Source organism: Quercus robur, chromosome 12 (genome assembly GCF_932294415.1).
Source record: "Quercus robur chromosome 12, dhQueRobu3.1, whole genome shotgun sequence".
Lineage (NCBI taxonomy): Eukaryota > Viridiplantae > Streptophyta > Magnoliopsida > Fagales > Fagaceae > Quercus > Quercus robur.
In genome coordinates, this window is record NC_065545.1 from 35,187,695 (window position 1) to 35,207,301 (window position 19,607).

Sequence of the window (19,607 nt, forward strand, 5' to 3'; positions counted from 1 at the left end):
GTCTACTTTTTTTGTTGGTATACTAATTGTCTACTATAATCAATCACAAGTCTTCAATATTACTCTAAATTATGTATTTACATAATATATTTGCATATTATATCATCACTGCATAGTATTTGCATAAAGTATTTGCCAACAAATGCAATTCCCCTAAATAATTATCATTAAATATATAATAATATTATTAGTCCACGGTAAAGATTGTCCCATGTAAAAGCAATTTAGTGCAATATAGGTACTATGTTAAAATTTTTCATCTTTTACTTCATTCATTCTTTCTTCTTCTTCTTTTTTTATTATTATTTTTTTTTTTGCACTTTATGTACGAAAAAGAAATAACTTCTACCTGGAATCCATCAAACCAAAAAATTCTTAGAGAAAAAAGAAAATCAAGCTTGAAATTCAAAGCAAAGAATTGGGATATTGGTAGAGAGGAATGAAATAATTATTGCTGCAAATTTTTTCTCCTTTGCAAGTCGGAGCTATTGATTGATCAATGAAGGAAAAAAAAAATCTAATCAGAGAATTGTGTTACAGAGGGGAAGAGAAACATGGAGAAAAGAGAGAAGAGAGACAGTTAGAGAGAGAGATCTATGGGAAGAGGAGAGACCAAAGTTAGTGACAGTGAGGGTGTGAGAAGAGAAAAAGTGAAGAGAAAAGGCTGAAAGGCAAAGAGAAGAGAGAAAAAAATGAGAAAACTTACCATGAGAGAGAGAAGACACTAAAAAATTATATTTCCCATGGTTACAGACGAATATAATATTTATAGGAGATGCAATGCGTGAGAAATAGATTGTTTTCCAAATTTTTTTTTTGAAAGACAATCTATAGAAAATAAGCCTTATTTTTATTAGGGTTTTCCATTGACCAGTTATTTTATTTTATTTTATTATGCTACCAAATACTGTAAAATGTGGAAAACTATCTTTATAGAAAGTTTTCCAGCAAAACAAATAGAGTGTTAATACTCTAGTTTAGTAAAAATCCTTTCCTAAAATTAAGATAAATTATTTGAAAAAGTGGTTTTTTAACATGATTTGAGCATTAGGCTGTGAGATATTGGAGAATTAGGCTAGTTGTCTTTTTGTGCTAAACATGACAGGTTGGATGATTTAGATTGATCTTATTTGTAGCTACAAGGGGAATATGATTGAGTCAACATTAAGGGTGTGTTTGTTTGGAGGTAAAATAGGGTGGATGGAAAATTTTGGAAAGAAAATAGGAAAAAAAAAACTTTTTTGGAGTGTGTTTGGTTGGATGAGGAGGAAGGAAAAATAAATTGTAGGGTCCAGATGTTTTCTCCCCAAACTCATCAAAAAATTTTCTCCAAAATGGAGAAAAAACTTGGGAGAGGAAATATGATGGCTGAATGACAAAAATGTCCATGTACAACTTGCACATGGGCTTATAGTTGCTTTTTTTTTTTTTTTTTTGGTGATTTCCTGGAGCTGTGGCGTGGTATTTTGTTTTGTTTTTCTTCATTTTTTTTTTATTGTTTTTATTTTTAAATAGACATGATTTTTTTTCCTGGACATGATTTTTATTTTTTAATGTAATTTAGGTCATTGCTTTTTTTTTTTTTTTTGGTTGCTTGTCACTTTTTTTTTAAAAAAAAAATTGTGCACAATTTTTTAACAAAGTTATATAAGTAAATTTATGCAGATTCATTTTTTCCATCCTTTCACTTTTTCACTCTCAACCAAACAAAAATGAGGGAAATTAAAATTTTTTCTATTCTCCCATTTTTCCACCCATCCAATCAAATGGATCCTAAATGACAATGTGTGTTTATCAAGTAGGTCAGTGAGTTTCTTTATAAATATATATATGTTGTACAAGATAAAAATTCTACGTGAAACTCCCTTTTAGAGACTTAAACTAGTAATAGCTCTAGAAATTTTGTTTAGGGGGGTCATTAAGAAACTTAAATTAAGAATTTTTTAATAAAAAGAGAACTTGAATATATCAAGTTGTAGGGGCTAGGGCCCAAAATAATGTATTGGGCCTTGGGCCTTGTTCGAGGATACTTACAAGTTCGAAGAGGAGAATACGACCTAGATGATTCACATTACAAGTCTCATCAGTGGGAGATAAAGGGAAGAAGATCCGAGGAGGAACTCCCCCTCAGACACGGCAAACACAGGACAGGTGTGTATTCTAGCAATTGAGATGCGCCCCCTGAACACGTGAGAGGGAAGAAAATTCAAAATATTTAAGGAAAAACTGCCACCACCACACTAAATACACTGTAGCTACTTTTCTGGTCACATTAATGTGGAGAAGACCCCTGAACAGTGCTACCTTAGCTGCCATAACTCACAGAGGGCTGGAAGGGGTGTCTAATGGGAGGGGTACTCAAGTGGGGATCCAGATGATCAGAAAAGAGCTATATAATGTGGAAGAGTTCCCATAAAGAAAAGAAAAGGAAAAAAGTAAGAGGGAAAATACTGTAGCATGCTAAACAATCTTAATATTGTGATCTGTATATGTAAAATTTTGGTCTCCTTGGACTGAATGTCCTTTAGCAATAGTGACTTTTATTTATGTTTGATTGATTTTTAATTCCATGCTAGCCGTTGCCCAACTCATCTAGACCAAGTTCTTTGACCCATACTCTACAAAATTCATTGTATTGGGCTTGTTAAACCAGGGTTCCATACATTTGGGCTTGGGCTCCAAACCTTAATCCCCTACAATTGGTGCTGTCTATGGGAAGAACATGTGTGTTAGTGAGTGCGACGGTTAAACATGGTAGGATCAAGTCCACACCAAGAAAACCCACGCTAAATAGATCCCTAACGGATAGAACCCATAGGGCCTCAGCGGCAGAGTAATCTTCCTGACTCTGAGCAAAATCGGGGCAATGAAAGGAATCGAGAAGGGAGTGTGCATACCACCCAAACGAGCCAAAGCCATTCCCAAGTGGGCAGTCGCGTATCCCAAAGACAAAATAACCGTCAAGCCATGCAGCGAGAGATAGACGACTTGAAAAGGAGATTGTGCCATGCATAGCAAAGACGGTCCCCTTCCAGCTCCGACGTATCCTCTAATGATGAAAAGGACATCAGTTACAGGTGGAGATCAAGAACTTCCCCAAGCGAAACCTTCTCTTATGAAAACGAGCATCGTTATGGATGGAGACACAAGAGCCCATCTGGTAATGGCCTGGGTAATGATGTCATGAATAAAACTCTAGATCAGATCTCTAAGTCACCCTTCACGCACAAAATAGAAGGGGCTAGACTACTTTGGCATTTCCATCAACCTACATTCACTATTTATAATGGCCAAACGGACCCTGTGAAGCATGTGAGCCAGTTTAATTAAAGAATGACAATTCATTCTCAAAATGAGGCTTTGATGTGCAAGGTTTTCCCGTCTAGCCTAGGACCCGTGACAATGAGGTGGTTCAACAGCTTGGAAATGGACTCCATAGATTCCTACAAGCAGCTCACCCAAGCCTTTGGCTCTCGTTTCATTACGAATAGCAGGGCTCCTCTACCTTTGAGTTCATTGTTGTCATTATTCATGTGCGAAGGAGAAACTTTAAAAGCATACTCGGACAGATATTGGGAAATGTACAATGACATGGACGGCAACTATGACGACATCACCATTAGCACATTTAAAAGTGGTCTCCCCACTGAGTATGGTTTGAGGAAATCCTTGACTGGTAAGCCTGTTATCAGCGTTCGTCAACTTATAGACCGGATTGACAAATACAAAAGAGTGGAAGAGGACCAACTGCAAAGAAAAGGAAAAGAGTAAGAGAGAAAAATACTGTAGCTTGCTAAACAATCTTAATATTGTGATCTGTATACATAAAATTTTGGTAAACTCGAACCGAATGTCCCTTAGCAATAGTGACTTTTATTTGTGTTTGATTGATTTTTAATTCCATGCTAGTCGTTGTCCAACTCATCTAGACCAAGTTCTTTAACCCATATTCTACAAAATTCATTGCATTGGGCTTGTTAGACCAGGGTTCCATACATTTGGGCTTGGGCTCAAAACCTTAATCCCCTACACAAGTTATCAAAAAAAAAAAAAAAAAAAAGTTTTACAATTTCCTTCTACAAGTTTTCAAATTTTGAATTGTTACATGATAATTCATTATGAGTATTTTTGCCAATGTGGGTAGCTATGACCATTTTATTTTATTAAATTTGTCTAACATTTTTATTTTTATGCAATTGTTATTATCTATTAATTTGTCATTGTTTTTATACAAATATTTTAAACTAAATGAATAAACTTAACTCATTGGCTCTGTATTAATTATTGATGCACGCAACCACACTCATTTATACATAAAATAATACAGTACGTGTCTACTTAACCAATTAAATGCTTGAACAATCACTAACTTTACAATTTTTCTTGAATTTTTCTGACTTTATAACAAAAAGTTATTATAACATGATAACAATACACACAAATAATAAACCTCTCTATTTCCTAATTATTAAATTATATAAAGTTATATTATATTTATACTATACACACAAATATCCACACACATCATTATTCACACAAATAATATTATAACAAAAAGTAATGCATACAATTAATATTAGACACACTTACACACATGTAATATAAATTTATAATAAAGAGTGACACTTACAGTTCACAAACACTTACTCGTATTCTTAGAGTTGGAAATACTTGTAGTAAGGGTGTATAAAATTTAAGTTAGGATATGCAAAAGTATTTTTAAGAAGAAATTAAAATATTAAACTAACAAAAAAATTATTATAAATATATATATATCATTTTTTTTGGGAAGTCAGCGGGTTGATTTGAACTCTCCACAGTTCACAAGGACTTATCCTATGTGCATGTAGTACACCCATCATGAGCTCTAATTGATTAGTCGCATAGTTCTTAATCAGTTTAGGGCATAAATGCAGCTAGGGCACTCAAAATTTTATTGATAGCTACAATACTTATAAATATAATGAATGAATATATCAATATATAAACTTTCCTTAGTTTTTTAATGAATAACCCTCACATTCACATAACCTGAATTTCCCAAACTGAATAATCCCTAAACCAAATCTCAGATAATTTGAATTTTGAGCTGAAACAATAGGTAAATTCAAGTGTCAACTCAATTCCCTAAACCATTTACATCACACACACAAAAATGCCAAAAATTAATAACAACATTTATAAGCAAAATTGACATAAATAGGTCAACGGATCTAGTACGGAAACACCTAGATCTAAATCCTTCGGGCAAATCCAAATACAAAAATGATCAAAGCGAAATATCCAAGCATCACAGGAATTTGTAAGAAATGTATTTTTGAAGATATTGAACAAAGAATCATCACAGATCTAAAACGAATTGGATCAAAATTTACATAAATTGAGCGAAACATAGAAACGATAGAAATTATAAATTAAAAAAAGAGCCTTAAAAACAAATTGATATTTAAGTGAGAAATGGAATAAAACAAAGAAAACAAGAGATGAGTTTTAAAAGCTTAGAGTTAGAGTAGGGGTGTTCACAGTACGTTGCGGTGCGGTGCGGTTTTAGGCCATTTTTAGCACCGCACTTTGTGGTGCGGTTTAGCTAAAACTATAACTGTACCGTACCTTGTTTTTGCGGTAACATGTGCGGTGCGGTGCGGTGCGATGTGGTGCAGTTTAGAGTTTAGTCAAAACCATAACTGCACCGCACCTCATTTTTATGGTCACATGTGTGATACTATGTATAAGATATGGTTTGAAGTTGGTATATTTTTCAAATTTTGGACTTTTCTTACTCAGCCCAAAACAAATTTTTCCCTTTTTTTGGGCCAAGTTTTTAATTATTGAGCTAATTTCTCTTTATTTTGAGTTGGCTTTTCTAGTCAACACTTGCTAGGGTTATTAAACTTTTTTTTTTTTTTTGAAAACTAGGGCTATTAAACTATTAATAATATATTTAATATTAAAAATAAATAAATATATTAATATATAGAGAGGGTGCGGTGCGGTGCAATTTATGTGGTTTTCTTATTATAAAACCGCAAACCGCATTGTACCATGCTGTGTGATGCAGTGCGGTGCACTATTACTTGTGCTGTGGTGGAATTATACTATTTTGCAGGCGGTTTTGATGCGGTTTGTGCAGTTTATACGGTTTGGTGAACACCCCTAGCTTAGAGCATCTTCAACAGTTTCTTTAAACTTGCACAAATTCTTTAAAATTTGATGCAATTTACAATAGATCAAATTTATCATATATTCATTAATTCTTCCCTAAAATATTCATCAATTTTTTACCTTTTAATTATTGATATTTCATTAATTTATCATTATCCATTTTTTTAATAAAAAACACAATTTAATCTTAATTTAATGAATTATTATTCTTATTCATTAAATTCTAATTAATTTTCCTTTTTAAAAACACTTACTCCATTAGTCTTCGTTTTTTTAACAAAAGCTTGTCATCTTTGTCCTCCGTCGCCTACTCCGCCTCCACCACCTCCAGCGACATGCAGCCCTGATGGGTTAGATCTGTTTTCTTCTGACTTCATTAGTTTTATGAGAAAGACTGTGTTTTTTGTGATTCGATTGCGTTTTGTTGTCATTTTTAGCCGTTGAGAAAATGCTGAAAAAAAATGATTTGGAGCTGCTACAGTGCTCGCTTGGTCAAGAGAGCTACTGTGGCAACTCTAAAAAAAATTTGAATTTTGGAGTTGTTGTTGGAGCTGGTGATTTTTTGTGGGTTTGCTCTCCAAAAATGGGTTTAAAGAGTCTGTTGGAGATGCTCTACTATTCGAGATTCATGGCGGTGTTGCGATGAAGATCGATGAGATTACGGTGGAGTGGAAATTGGTTTTCCAGACGATAATTTGACGGGAAAAATTGCAGAATAAGAGGAAATCGAGGAAGTGGAGATGGGGTTTAGAATTAAAGTTACTACAAGGAACCAAAACCCCTTGGCCTCCCTCAAAATTTTCCCACTATCCAAACACCAAACCTCTTCTCTATCCACCTTCACAATCCAAAACCAACATGCCAATCCAAACGGAGAAGCAATTCCCGCCAATTTTTCCCCTCATTCACCCCAAAAAACCCTCTTGGTTCCCTCCAATCAAATGACCCAGGGAACCAAAACTAGCCATTTTTCAAAACAATCCACACCCTTTGCTCAGCCTGATCTTAGTCACGTGATTTATTCAAATAAAATTATCACCAACTATATTCGAGCTGGTGATTTAGATTCTGCTCTTAAAGTGTTTGAGAATATGACAATTAGGACTACAGTCACTTGGAATTCAATCTTGGCCGGTTATTCAAAAAAACCTGGTAAAATGAAAGAAGCCTGTGAAGTGTTTGATAGAATTCCTGAACCAGACACTGTGTCATACAATATAATGTTAGCTTGTTATTTGCAAAATACTGATCTAGATACTGCACGGGTTTTCTTTGATAAGATGCCTGTTAAGGATACTGCATCTTGGAATACAATGATATCGGGCTTTGCTCAGAACGGGAAGATGGGGGAGGCACGAAAGTTGTTTTTGGTGATGCCGATGAAAAATAGTGTGTCGTGGAGTGCAGTGATATCAGGGTATGTGGAATGTGAGGATTTGGATTCTGCAGTGGAGTTGTTTGAGGTAGCACCAGAGAAGAGTGTGGTTGCATGGACTGCCATGATTACTGGGTATATGAAGTTTGGGAAGATTGGATTGGCAGAGAAAATGTTTCAAGAGATGCCTGTGAAAAATTTAGTGACATGGAATGCTATGGTTGCAGGTTATGTTGAGAACGATTGTTCAGAGGATGGTCTGAAGCTTTTTAGGAAAATGGTGGGAGTTGGGATTAGGCCAAACCCATCAAGCTTGAGTAGCGCTTTATTGGGTTGTAGCAATCTATCTGCATTGCATTTGGGCAAACAAATTCATCAGTTGGTTCTTAAGTCTCCATTGTATCATGATACAACAGCAGGAACTTCATTGATTAGCATGTATTGTAAATGTGGAGGTTTGGAGGATGCCATGCGATTGTTTCATGAGATTCCAAAAAAGGATGTAGTCACTTGGAATGCAATGATTTCTGGTTATGCTCAACATGGGGCAGGTGAAAGAGCTCTCCATTTGTTTAATAAGATGAGGGATGAGGGAATGAAGCCAGATTGGATTACCTTTGTTGCAGTGTTATTGGCTTGCAATCATGCAGGACTGGTAGATCTTGGGCTTCAATATTTTGACTCAATGGTAAGGGATTATGGAGTTGAAGCTAAGCCAGACCACTATACATGTATGGTTGACCTTCTTGGTCGGGCAGGTAGGTTAGTTCAAGCTGTGGATCTAATAAAGAAAATGACTTTCAAACCCCATGCTGCCATTTTTGGCACACTTTTGGGTGCTTGTAGGATCCACAAGAATCTAGAGCTTGCTGAGTATGCTGCAAAGAGCTTGCTTGATATTGATTCTGCCAGTGCAGCCGCGTATGTTCAATTGGCTAATGTTTATGCTGCCAAGAGCAGATGGGACCATGTTGCTAGAATTCGACGATTAATGAAAGAAAATAATGTAGTGAAGATGCCTGGGTATAGTTGGATTGAGATAAAGAATGTGGTTCATGAGTTCAGGTCAGGTGATAGGGTTCACCCAGAATTGGCCTTTATACATGAGAAACTGAAAGAACTGGAGAAGAAAATGAAGTTGGCAGGCTATGTTCCAGATCTTGAGTTTGCATTACATGATGTGGGGGAAGAGCAGAAAGAGCAGCTTTTGTTATGGCATAGTGAAAAATTGGCCATTGCTTTTGGGCTCATAAAAGTGCCATCAGGGAATCCAATCCGAGTTTTTAAAAATTTGAGGGTATGTGGGGATTGCCACTGCGCTATCAAGTACATATCAGCAATTGAAAGGAGGGAAATCATTGTTAGAGATACTACAAGGTTCCATCATTTCAAAGATGGGGTTTGCACTTGTGGTGATTATTGGTAAGCTTGCAAAAACTGAGGTTTCTTTGAAAGTTTTTCTCCAAGAAGATCTTCTGGTGCATGGGCTTTGCAGGAAGTTTATATATATCCGGCCTAAGACTTCCCCATACATGAAATTGATAGTTTTTCTTAGGGAAAGTCAAGCTCACCCCCATAGGGGAGCTGGTGAGTCAAACTGAAGTTCACCCCTTTGCAGGAGAGCTGGACGGGCCATTAGTGTTGACTATTAGTTATCTCTATATTAAAATGAAAACCAAAATTGGTTTAATCCTCAAAGCTTGATCCTTAATAGAAAGTGTTGATTATGTGTTATCTCTATCGAAATACTTGTTGTCTTTGAATAAGTGCCTCATCGCATCTAAGGGATGAAGACTAGAGTTAAAATGTTATGGAAGGAAAAGATTTCTTTGATGTTATATAGACTGGATCAATTTTTATTGAAAATCTGGATTTATTTTAGTTGTATTCAAATCAAACAAAATTAATATATGTGTGTCTATATAATATAGTTTCATGGAATATTTTTCTGTCCATCACTCACGTGAAGACTGAAATGAAAAGTGAAAACAAACCAAAGTCTTACTTCTTGATGTTGCTTGAGTTATTCTGCTCAGCCAATTTACTATGGTTGTTCTCAAGTCTATAAGTATTTGGGCTCTGTTATGTTTCTGTGCTGAAATTTATTATTTTTGTTGGATAGGTTTATACTGTTTTGCTCTCTGGAAGTTGTAATTTGTTGTTGGTTGCTTTTGTAATGGATTTCTAAGCTTTGGCTCTCATGAAGTTTTGTAGGGCTCGAGTTTTTTTAATTAAAAAAAAAAATCCGAAATTTAGTAATTTTTTTCTTCAATTGCTATCATGTAAGGTAGTTCCTGCAAGGAACTGATGTAAAATTTCTTCATTGTTGCATGTTTGCTGCCCTGTTGCTGTTTTTTGTGTATGTTGTGTTTGCTATATGTAAGGGTTCTTTTTCTTTTGTGTACGATGTTTTTGTTTTTAGAATTTGACTGATACAAGGTGAGCCAGGCTTAACTAAATTTGATTTAGAAATGTTATAAAGTTGAGCGCATTAGAGGTCTAATGGAGAGTGAGTGAGGGTGTGGAAGTGCGGGAGAATAGGGGGATTTGATGTTTGGGGGAAAAAAGAAGAAGAAACACTTACTGATTAATATAGCAGGTTATTGTTTTCTCTCTTAATGACTAAGGTTGAATATGATTCAGCAAAACCTCGATAGGTTGGGCTTACAATCCTTGAGCCCTTTTTCAATTTTACGTTGAAAGATTCTGCCCTATTGATGCAGGAGTCATATTGGAATGGATTGGGAAGCTTCATATGGGATTTGTTGGCCATGTTGTTAGGTATGGTAAAAGAGTATGATTCTAGCATGCGGTATGGTACAGGGCTCACTCTTTTGAAAGAACTATGGTCTTGCATTTAATTGCAATTGAAACGGGGCTTCAGTGCACCCTTGCTTTGGGCCACTTCATGAAAGATCTATGAGAGCAAGAGCTTTTGAAGATTACTAATTGGAGTTGTTGACTCTATGTTTGACATGTTATACTCCCAACTTCTTGAATGGTGAGGGCAGAGGTTCCATTGGTAGGAGATTTCCTTGGAATAGTATATGGTGCACGACGGCTTTTTTTTTTTTCAAATTTTGAGGTTTGCATTCGAGTTTCAAATTAGGTAGCTTCATAGAGGATTTTTCTTTTTTAAAAATAATTCTTGTATCTGAATTGAATAATTGTTTTTGAAGTTGAAGTAGATCCATGAGCAACCCAAGTTTCTGATCTGATCAATCTCTGTCAAGATGATATTTGTTCTTTATTTTGTTTTTATTAAATTTATACATTTCCTGTACATGGGTTCTCATAATTATATGGAAATTTTGTGTTATTCAATACAAAATTCTTGATATTTTAATGGCTTATTGTTGGTTAAGTATCTTGATTACTGATCTATGCTTAAGTTGAAGCAAAAGTGGATATATGAATATCTTTCATTTTGATATACAGTTTGTTTCTTTGGTTTCTTTTTTATCGTATTCATATTTGGATTTCTTTTTGTTATGATATGTTTAATGCCGTTTTGATTTTCTAAGAAGAAGTTTAGGAGTCCAAGGAATATATAAATTGAATTTGAAATCAAAGATTTGGTTTAAGGAGAGAGAAATGCTAAGTACACCAATTTTGGCACAACTTTGTGCCACTACATGGCGAGTTGTGATTGGTAAGGATATGTTAGTGGGCTACGTGGGAATATACCCTTACCAATTATAACTCGTCATGTGACGAGTTGTGGCACAAAATTGTGCTAAAATTGGTGTCCCTAGCATTTCTCTTAAGGAGATTAACATTGATAAGAATTTGATGATTTATTTGAAATTGACTGTCATTCTACAGCTTTATGCTGATTGTTCCTCTAAGGCAGGCTAGTAATGGTGTGGAAATGTATTCTTGACCAGAACTAAATCAATAAGTGAATAACAATTAAGGTTGTGTTTTGGTGAGTGGAATCCTCCAGCTTTATGATTGGTTGATTCTCACAGTAGTGGGTTATAGAATCAGCCTAAGAGATTTTTTTTGTTTCGTTTAGTATGTCTAGGATGAGTAATTATAGAATACTCACGGAATACCATAAATGTGTACTTCCTTTTATAGAGTTGATGATGGTTATCAGTGCATTCTTATTCTTGTCATGTTAATTTAATCAAGAGAGAAAAGGGTGAGAGTAATTGAATTTTAAACAATAATTGTTTTAGCATTAATGAGTGAAATATGGGTGAAGGTAAGAGTTAGGTGAAGAGCAAGAAAGAAGAGATTCTATCAATGTTATCAAATGGGGAAATAACCTAGTAATTTCAAACTTGATTTTTTAAATAAAAAAATGATAATAATTTGATAGTTTGCTAAGGGGAGAGAGGGGAGGAGGGGGTTTGAACTCTAGAAGTTTTTGTTAGAAACACCGAGAAATGCTATTTGAGCTATGCGGCTTTTGGTAGACTTGATGAATTAGAAAAACCAAGCATTATTTTATTTTATTTTTTTTTTTTTGAGAGAAAAAACCAAGCATTATTGTTTATGAAATTAATGGATGCAAAAGTTTGGTGAGGAGTTCATGTTGAAGACGTTTGCTTTTATCAATTCTTTGGTTTAGTAAAATCCCTTCCCATAACATAACTTATTTGAAAAAAGTGGGTTTTTAACATGATTTGAGCATTAGGCTGTGAGATTTTGGAGAATTAGGCTAGTTGTTTTTTTGTGCTAAACAAGACATGTTGGTTGGTTTAGATTGATCTATTTGTAGCTACAAGGGGAATATGATTGAATCAACATTTAATGACAATGTGCGTTTATCAAGTAGGTCAATGAGTTCCTTCATATATTTAATTCCTTTGTGCAGTACAACCATAATGGGCTCTCATTTGCTTGCAAGTATTCCAAACTCGTTTGCAAGGTCTCTCATGGAGCCCAAAATAGGTGAATTAAATGCCTTTTATATGTTCTTCAAATCACAACTCCCACACTAATATCCTTTTTGGGTTTTCACGCGTGCTTGGACCACATGATGAAATTAATTTTGAGCTCGGACCCGAGTATATTAGTTATATGGAAGAAAGGTTCAAGCTTTGGGATTTTGCATCTATCTCATTTCATTTTACATCTAGCAAATGGCATTGACATGGTCAGACTCGTCTATTTACATATTCATGTAGTTTTAGCAAAACAAATGAGAGCAGTTTAAGATTCGAGTTGGCAGTTGTTCATTGTTCAGAAGGATTAAATTTGCTCACGAAAGAGTAAATAAATGTAAGCTGCGAAAGTTCCAATTTTATCGGATGTCCCCGAAGGGACTAAGTTGCAAAAGTTAGTAAGGGTTAAGAGGTACAATTTTTTTTTTTTTATTATTTATTTTTTGAGGTACAAAAGTTTAGTAAGAGTGCATGTAAATAAAAAATAAAAAACACTTGGACATGCTTTATGATAAAAATATGTAGAAACCTCATTTCATGTTCATGTATTTTGTAAAATGTAGCGGTCATACGTTGGACTTCCTCGCGAAGAAAGAATGTTCATATCAGCTAAATTATCGAGTCAATTCAAACACTAATGAATCCTGATTGATTAATAAAATACATACTGCGTGCCTGCGTCTTATTGGAACCAAGAAAAATTCTAGTTCCAATAATTGTGGGTAAAATTGTGTAATTGAATATGACACCAGAATTTCTCCGGAGCCAACCAATATTGCCTTTTGGCTATTTTGGGAGGTCTCCCGCGAACTTGGTCAAGGGTTCAGCCTTTCAGGTCCTCTTAAGGATTATTATCACCGGTTAAAGTGACGCTTATTTTTTTAAATGGGAAATAAAGGTAACATTTCACGGGCCTGACATGAATTTTGGATAATAAAATATAAACACTCACATTAAACATATGATTTAACAGAAAAGTCAAAATTGAAACGAGAAGGTTGAGACCATTTTCCCTGGGATGGGAGGATATTGCTCAATTTTGTAATTAAAGGAGAACATTATACTTCCAGTCCAAAGTTCAAGGTGGGAGAATTAAATTTTCCCTAACAATTACAGCATCTGTAGATGTAAAATTTTCGAGCTTCTTGCGCACCTATAATTATCTGGATATACGATTTATATCTTATTACCAAGAATAACAATTGAATAATATTGAGATAATTCTGGAGATAAACACTAAACATCAAGGCCCTCAGGTAGGTAGGGCCTTCAGATAAGATGGAGGGCACAGAAGTCGCACAAGGCAACTAAGTCTAATCTCCAATATTCCTAATTTGTACAAATGTTTTTAAAATCAAATACATTCAAAAGAATGGACTTTACCAAAGTGCTGAACAACTGACACTGGAAAGAAAATTAACAAAATATTCTTCATATCAAAGCATTAGGAAGAGGACTAGTTTTACATGCCATGGAAGACACAGATAAACATCATAAAGCACTATAACTTCTTCCCTTCAAGAAGAGCAGCAACCAGACTTCTGGTTGACAGGCTGTCCCCGAATCTGCACTGTTGGAGGCCTGGCATTGTTCATGGGTTGGCTTGCCATCCTGCACCCAAGAGAAGAAAGAGATATCATTCCATGAAGATGACTAAATAATAGCTTGATGATCAAAGAAGGGAAAAAAACAAACCAAGCGAGTTGGAACTAGTGATGAATGATATGATACAGTACCTATTCTTGATTTCAGCAGCCATGGCCATGAAAGCCTGTTCCACATTGGTGGCATTTTTTGCACTAGTTTCCATAAAGGGGATCCCAATTTCATCTGCAAATGCCTGACAAAGACAGAACATGTGCAAGCGTTATGCAGCAATTTTTGGAACAAAATAGTCCTTTAACAGATAAAATTGAAAGCCTGCATGTTCTGTACCTTGGCTGTCTCATAAGACACAACTTTATTTGCTGTGAGGTCACTCTTGTTGCCAACTAGAAGCTTGTTCACATTTTCACTTGCATAGCGGTCAATTTCATTCAACCATTGCTTAACATTGTTGAAGCTCTCCTGATCTGTAACATCATAAACAACCTGCCCAGAAATCCACCAGCTTCAGACAGATTTCACACAAGAGGAGCTAACTGAGAAGGGAAAGCAGCAAGCCAATAAAATATAAAATGCAGAACTTACAATAATGCCATGAGCCCCACGGTAGTAGCTGCTTGTGATTGTCCTAAAACGTTCTTGACCAGCAGTGTCCCACTGAATGTTCAGAGAATAGCAAAAAATGCAATCAGCAACTAACTACAGCATACTTCGACAGCCACTTTCTACCATGAAAAGTTCTTCACCAACTGGCCACACGATACTTTTAAGACATTGATATGGGCCAATATTATGTGGTAGAAATATTAGATTTCTCAACAAATATGAACACTTAGAAATAAATTTAAGTTAAGAGATTTCAAAATTACTAAAACTCTTCCAGATTACACATCTATGTTAATATAAAAACCTAGTACGTTTCCAGAACAGGATAAGCAATTCACAAATTTGGAATTTTGATTTAACTGCAATCATCCCCAACACTGTCAGCTGACTAACTGAGACAAATTCTCCCTGATCAATGGAGGACTAACATAACATTCATAAACTTACAATTTGGAGTTTAATGGTCTTCCCATCCTGTTCCACGGTGCGAATTTTCTACATGAAATAGATGATACAAAAGTTATTGCTGTATATTTATGTTGAAAATATCAATGGTTCAAGCCAATGGTGAGGAAGATGAATACTTACAAAGTCAACTCCAATGGTGCTGATGTAGCTATCCAGATAGGAATCATCCTGGTTTGGAAAGGAAAGAATATAATTACAAAATATCCCTCAGAAAAATTTATCATAGTTTGGAACACCAACCAGAAACTTTTCACTAGCAAAGCAATCACACTAGTATATTAGCTAATAAAATAAGTAAAATATATGTATCCTATCAATTTGCATGAAAAATCACAATGGTGATCATTATAAAAAATATATATATACTTTAAAAAAAATGTTGTATATACTAGGGGTCTAATAGGAATTAATACAATTATTATTTCTTTCCTTTGTTTTTCCTCCCAAACCAAACAAAGGAAAGTTATATACATTTTCTCAGCTCCCACTTTTCTATCCTTCAACCAAACACGAATGAAAAATGAAAAATGAAAAAAGGGTCATTTATTTTAAAAGGAAGAGTTCGTTGATAACATGTTATTCAGGTTATACTTGGTAAATTACACTTGCACCCAGTGGATCTTGAACCCACAAACTTTCCTCTATCCCATGGGAGAAGGAAGTGCCAGTTGAACTAGCTCATTGGATACTCCATTGCAATCATATACATATATGTGTGTGTGTTTCACTCACCGGCATATACACCTAAACAATTATTTCTTTCTTTTTTATATAATCAAATAGAGGTTAGGCTAACAGTAGATAAGAACAAAAATACACTAAGCACTTACAGCAAACCTCAGAAGCAGACAAGATTTTCCAACACCGGAATCTCCAATAAGCAAAAGCTTAAACAAATAGTCACTGCGAATAAGAGAACAGAAAGGAATAATAAATAAATAAAGTTGCACATGATGGTCAACTCAATGGAGAAACATAAACAAAAACCATCCATCCAATTTACAAACAGCAAATGAATTAGCACCAGACACATGCATACAGCATACACAAACTCAAACATATATCTAACACAGAAAACAGAAAATTTCATAACCCAAACAAGCTCAGCAAAGCTCAACACCTCCACCCACTATTGTAAACAAAATCAAAGCCAAATATACACAAAATTTCCACAATTACATTTAAGACAGGGTGGGTCTCATATTGCAAAATAAGATTAATCACATAGTTAGAGCATAAATGAAGCTAGGGCACTCAAAAAGTAATTGATAGCTACATACTCATAAATATAATGAATTAATATATCAATATACAATTGTTCCGTGAATAACATTTTGTCGGCATAGCCAATCATACCTTCACATTCACACAACCAAATCTCAGAAAATTCGAATTTTGAGCTAAACCAATCAGCTCAATTCGCTAAAATTCTAACACGCAGAAATACCAATAAATAAATATGTTTCTAAGCAAAATTGACCTAAATAGGTCAACGGATCTGGTACGGAAACACCTAGATCTAAATCCTTAGGGCAAATCCAAATACAAAAATGATCAAAGCGAAATTTAACAATCCAAGCAACGCAGAAAATTTATAAGAAATAAAAATTTTCAAGATATTGAACAAAGAATCATCACAGATCTAAAAAGAATTGGACCAAAATTTATATAAATTGAGAGAAACACGGAAATTAATAGAAAAAAAGACAAACGTTAAAGTGAGAAATGGAAAAACAATAGCAAAGAAAACAGAGGATGAATAATAAGCTTACTATTCGGGATTCATGGCGGTGTTGCGATGAAGATCGATAAAATCACGAGAATCTCGACGAGACGATGATGATGATGATGATGATGATAGAGTGGTATGGTTTTTCCGGCGATAATTTGACGGAAACGAATTGCAGAATAAGAGAGAGAGAGAGAGTTTGTGAAGGGGGAAGGAGAAATCGAGGAAGTGGGGAATGGGGTTGGTTCGTGCGAGTTTATAAAAATGGCCCGAATGCTTGGAATTTTCTCTCTATCAAATTAATACAGAATTGGGGGGGGTTCTGTGACGTGGCAATATGAACGGATTGTCGCCACGTGTCATCAACGGTGACCCCAATTTACAATTTTGGTCCCCCCTTATTCTATTTTGTAGAGCACATATTAAGATATCAATTAGTTTTTTTATGTAGGTAAAGATTGAAATCCATATATTTTATACAATTATTAGAGATTTTACCAATTGAGTTAACTTAATTGAGTTAATTGGAATTCACACATAGAGACACATGAACATGAAAATTTAATTGAACTTTTTTCAGTATTATTATTATTTTTTTTGGAATAAATATGACACATGCCGTATAGGTTGAAAATGGAATCTTTTGCTTATGCATGCATTTGAAGCAAAAATAACAACTAAAAGAAATTCCTTTCTCTTTTCCTTCTAGGAATTCCCCCCCCCCCCCCCCTCCCAATTCTTTGATATACAATAAAAATAAGGATTTGTTGCAAATTAAGGGTACGTTTGGTACATTGAATGGGGATTACGACATAAATTGTAATTTTTATTACTAGAAATAAAATATGTTGTAATGTAATAACTAAATTTATTTATAAGTTGATTGTGAGTTATAATATTAGAATAAAACTTAAAATTTATTTTAGGAAATATCTTATTCATACAATTATATATTCTTAAAAAATTTTATTTTTTAAATTTAAGAGAGATATATGTTATTTTTTTATGATTTTTTATTTTTATAATTGTTAGATATATATAGAAAGTTTGTTTATTTGGAAATATATTAAGTTTTAAAATTATTGCACTTACTAAAAAATAACTAATACAATCCTTTTAAAGAGAAATAATTATTCCTCATTTTAAAGAATAACTATTCATAAGGTATGACTATTTCTTGTAAAACAAAATAATCAAACTAAAGAATAACTAAACTATAAGAATAACTATTATATTACAGTGTCTATTACAGTCTATCAAACATACTCTAAGTTATAACAACTCTATAAAAAGGCACACATGTCAATACCTTAAATAGACACTTGTCAAATGACCACTTGACATGTGTGCATTTTACCGAAGTTGCTACAACTTAGTTTGCAGCAAATCCTTACCCATGTAATAAAGCCTCCCTTTTGTTTGTTTTGTTTTTTTTTTTTTTTTTTCTTCTTAATTATTAGTTCCATTAAAAAAAAAAAAAAAAACTGATTGAAATAAGCTATCTCAAATAGAAACCAAAATTTGCCAAGACTAACAATTTATACATGTTGATGTTACTTAAATTGCTCACACTAAAATATAAGCCTATAATCCAAGACATTTTTTGAGATTTGCACTCAACAATGACATACACACAATTAAATGTGTAGAATCATAAATAATAAGGGAGTTCTTTTAGTATCACAAAGAAACTTGCAACTTTTGTAACAACTCTTTTACAAGACAGATTGTAACTGATTACATGTCACTTTCATATGAACCTATCATTTTTTTCTCTACCAATCATAGTCAACCACATAGAGAATTGTGGCAAAAATTATGCATTTTTTTTATGGTACTAGATTTTTTTGATAATAAGATCATGTTTACTGGCCATTGACAAACTGATCTGATTAACAACTAAAATTAGCTTTAACCAAATTTAGAAAGCACAAGGGTGATAGTATAACAATTGTGGTGTCAAGCTGAAGCTAAGGAACGGCAAAGAAATCAAACCAAAAGGCCACAAAGAACACAAACCTCGTGAATCTCAATGATCGATTCTAGCACCATGCTAATGAGCTCGACTTAAAAGCATTTGCTATTCAACATTGTCTCAAATGAAGGGCAGTTGTAGGTACGGTCATCTCGATATTTATTGCACTACAATTACTTCATACATTGCATTTGGTACAATGCAATTTGGTATGACACATCCCAACTATAAATTTTTCCTATAAATAGTTCCTTATTTTTTACATAAATGTATGAGGAAAAAACCTAAGAAAGAATAGAGTTGATACTCTGTTGAACCAAACTCAGCTTAAATTTATCATCAAGAGTGCCATCGATAAATCCTATAGGGAGATCAATTTATACAAAGATTTGTGTTAGTGTTTATGCTAATTAGAACCGACAAAGCACCCTGACTTATGTTGCATTTCCTTCTCAAATTATCCAACCTCCCACAAAATCATACAAAAGCCCATAACTACTAAAAACTTAGCTGATAATGGAAAAGGAGAGCAGTATGGCAAGTGTGTGTGTAAGAGAGAGAGAGAGTCATGCTTTGCATTGTAGGAGTTAAAAATAAGAAACAAAAATGTACGTCATGCCTATCTGTGTAATATAAAAGTTAGAAATAGTTTTTTTTTTTTTTTATGATAATAATTTCTATCATGGGGTATATTCATATATATGATTATAGAATATTATGAGACAGATTGTAATGTTCAATAGTAGTTGTGCAATCTCTTTTAGAGTTTTCGTGACCATGTAACAGTTTTTT

The 19,607-nt window shown here is 34.2% G+C and overlaps 3 protein-coding genes across 3 annotated transcripts; 2 read left to right on the top strand and 1 right to left on the bottom strand.

Annotated features, from left to right (window-relative positions):
* The first annotated feature begins 3,333 nt into the window (after positions 1 to 3,333).
* Positions 3,334 to 3,771, top strand: LOC126708430 (uncharacterized). Its single transcript, XM_050408223.1, has one exon. It carries the CDS (start codon positions 3,334 to 3,336, stop codon positions 3,769 to 3,771), a length of 438 nt encoding a protein of 145 aa, XP_050264180.1.
* Positions 3,772 to 6,420: 2,649 nt separating this feature from the next.
* Positions 6,421 to 9,478, top strand: LOC126709379 (pentatricopeptide repeat-containing protein At4g16835, mitochondrial). Its single transcript, XM_050409592.1, has one exon. It carries the CDS (start codon positions 6,903 to 6,905, stop codon positions 8,961 to 8,963), a length of 2,061 nt encoding a protein of 686 aa, XP_050265549.1. The 5' UTR covers positions 6,421 to 6,902; the 3' UTR covers positions 8,964 to 9,478.
* A 4,113-nt stretch (positions 9,479 to 13,591) lies between these two features.
* LOC126708804 (GTP-binding protein YPTM2) lies at positions 13,592 to 17,118 on the bottom strand. Its single transcript, XM_050408757.1, has 8 exons — positions 16,884 to 17,118; positions 15,942 to 16,014; positions 15,232 to 15,279; positions 15,091 to 15,138; positions 14,623 to 14,694; positions 14,368 to 14,523; positions 14,169 to 14,272; positions 13,592 to 14,043 (listed from the first exon to the last, which is right to left on the bottom strand). Exons 1-8 carry the CDS (start codon positions 16,895 to 16,897, stop codon positions 13,950 to 13,952), a joined length of 609 nt encoding a protein of 202 aa, XP_050264714.1. The 5' UTR covers positions 16,898 to 17,118; the 3' UTR covers positions 13,592 to 13,949.
* Positions 17,119 to 19,607: the final 2,489 nt, after the last annotated feature.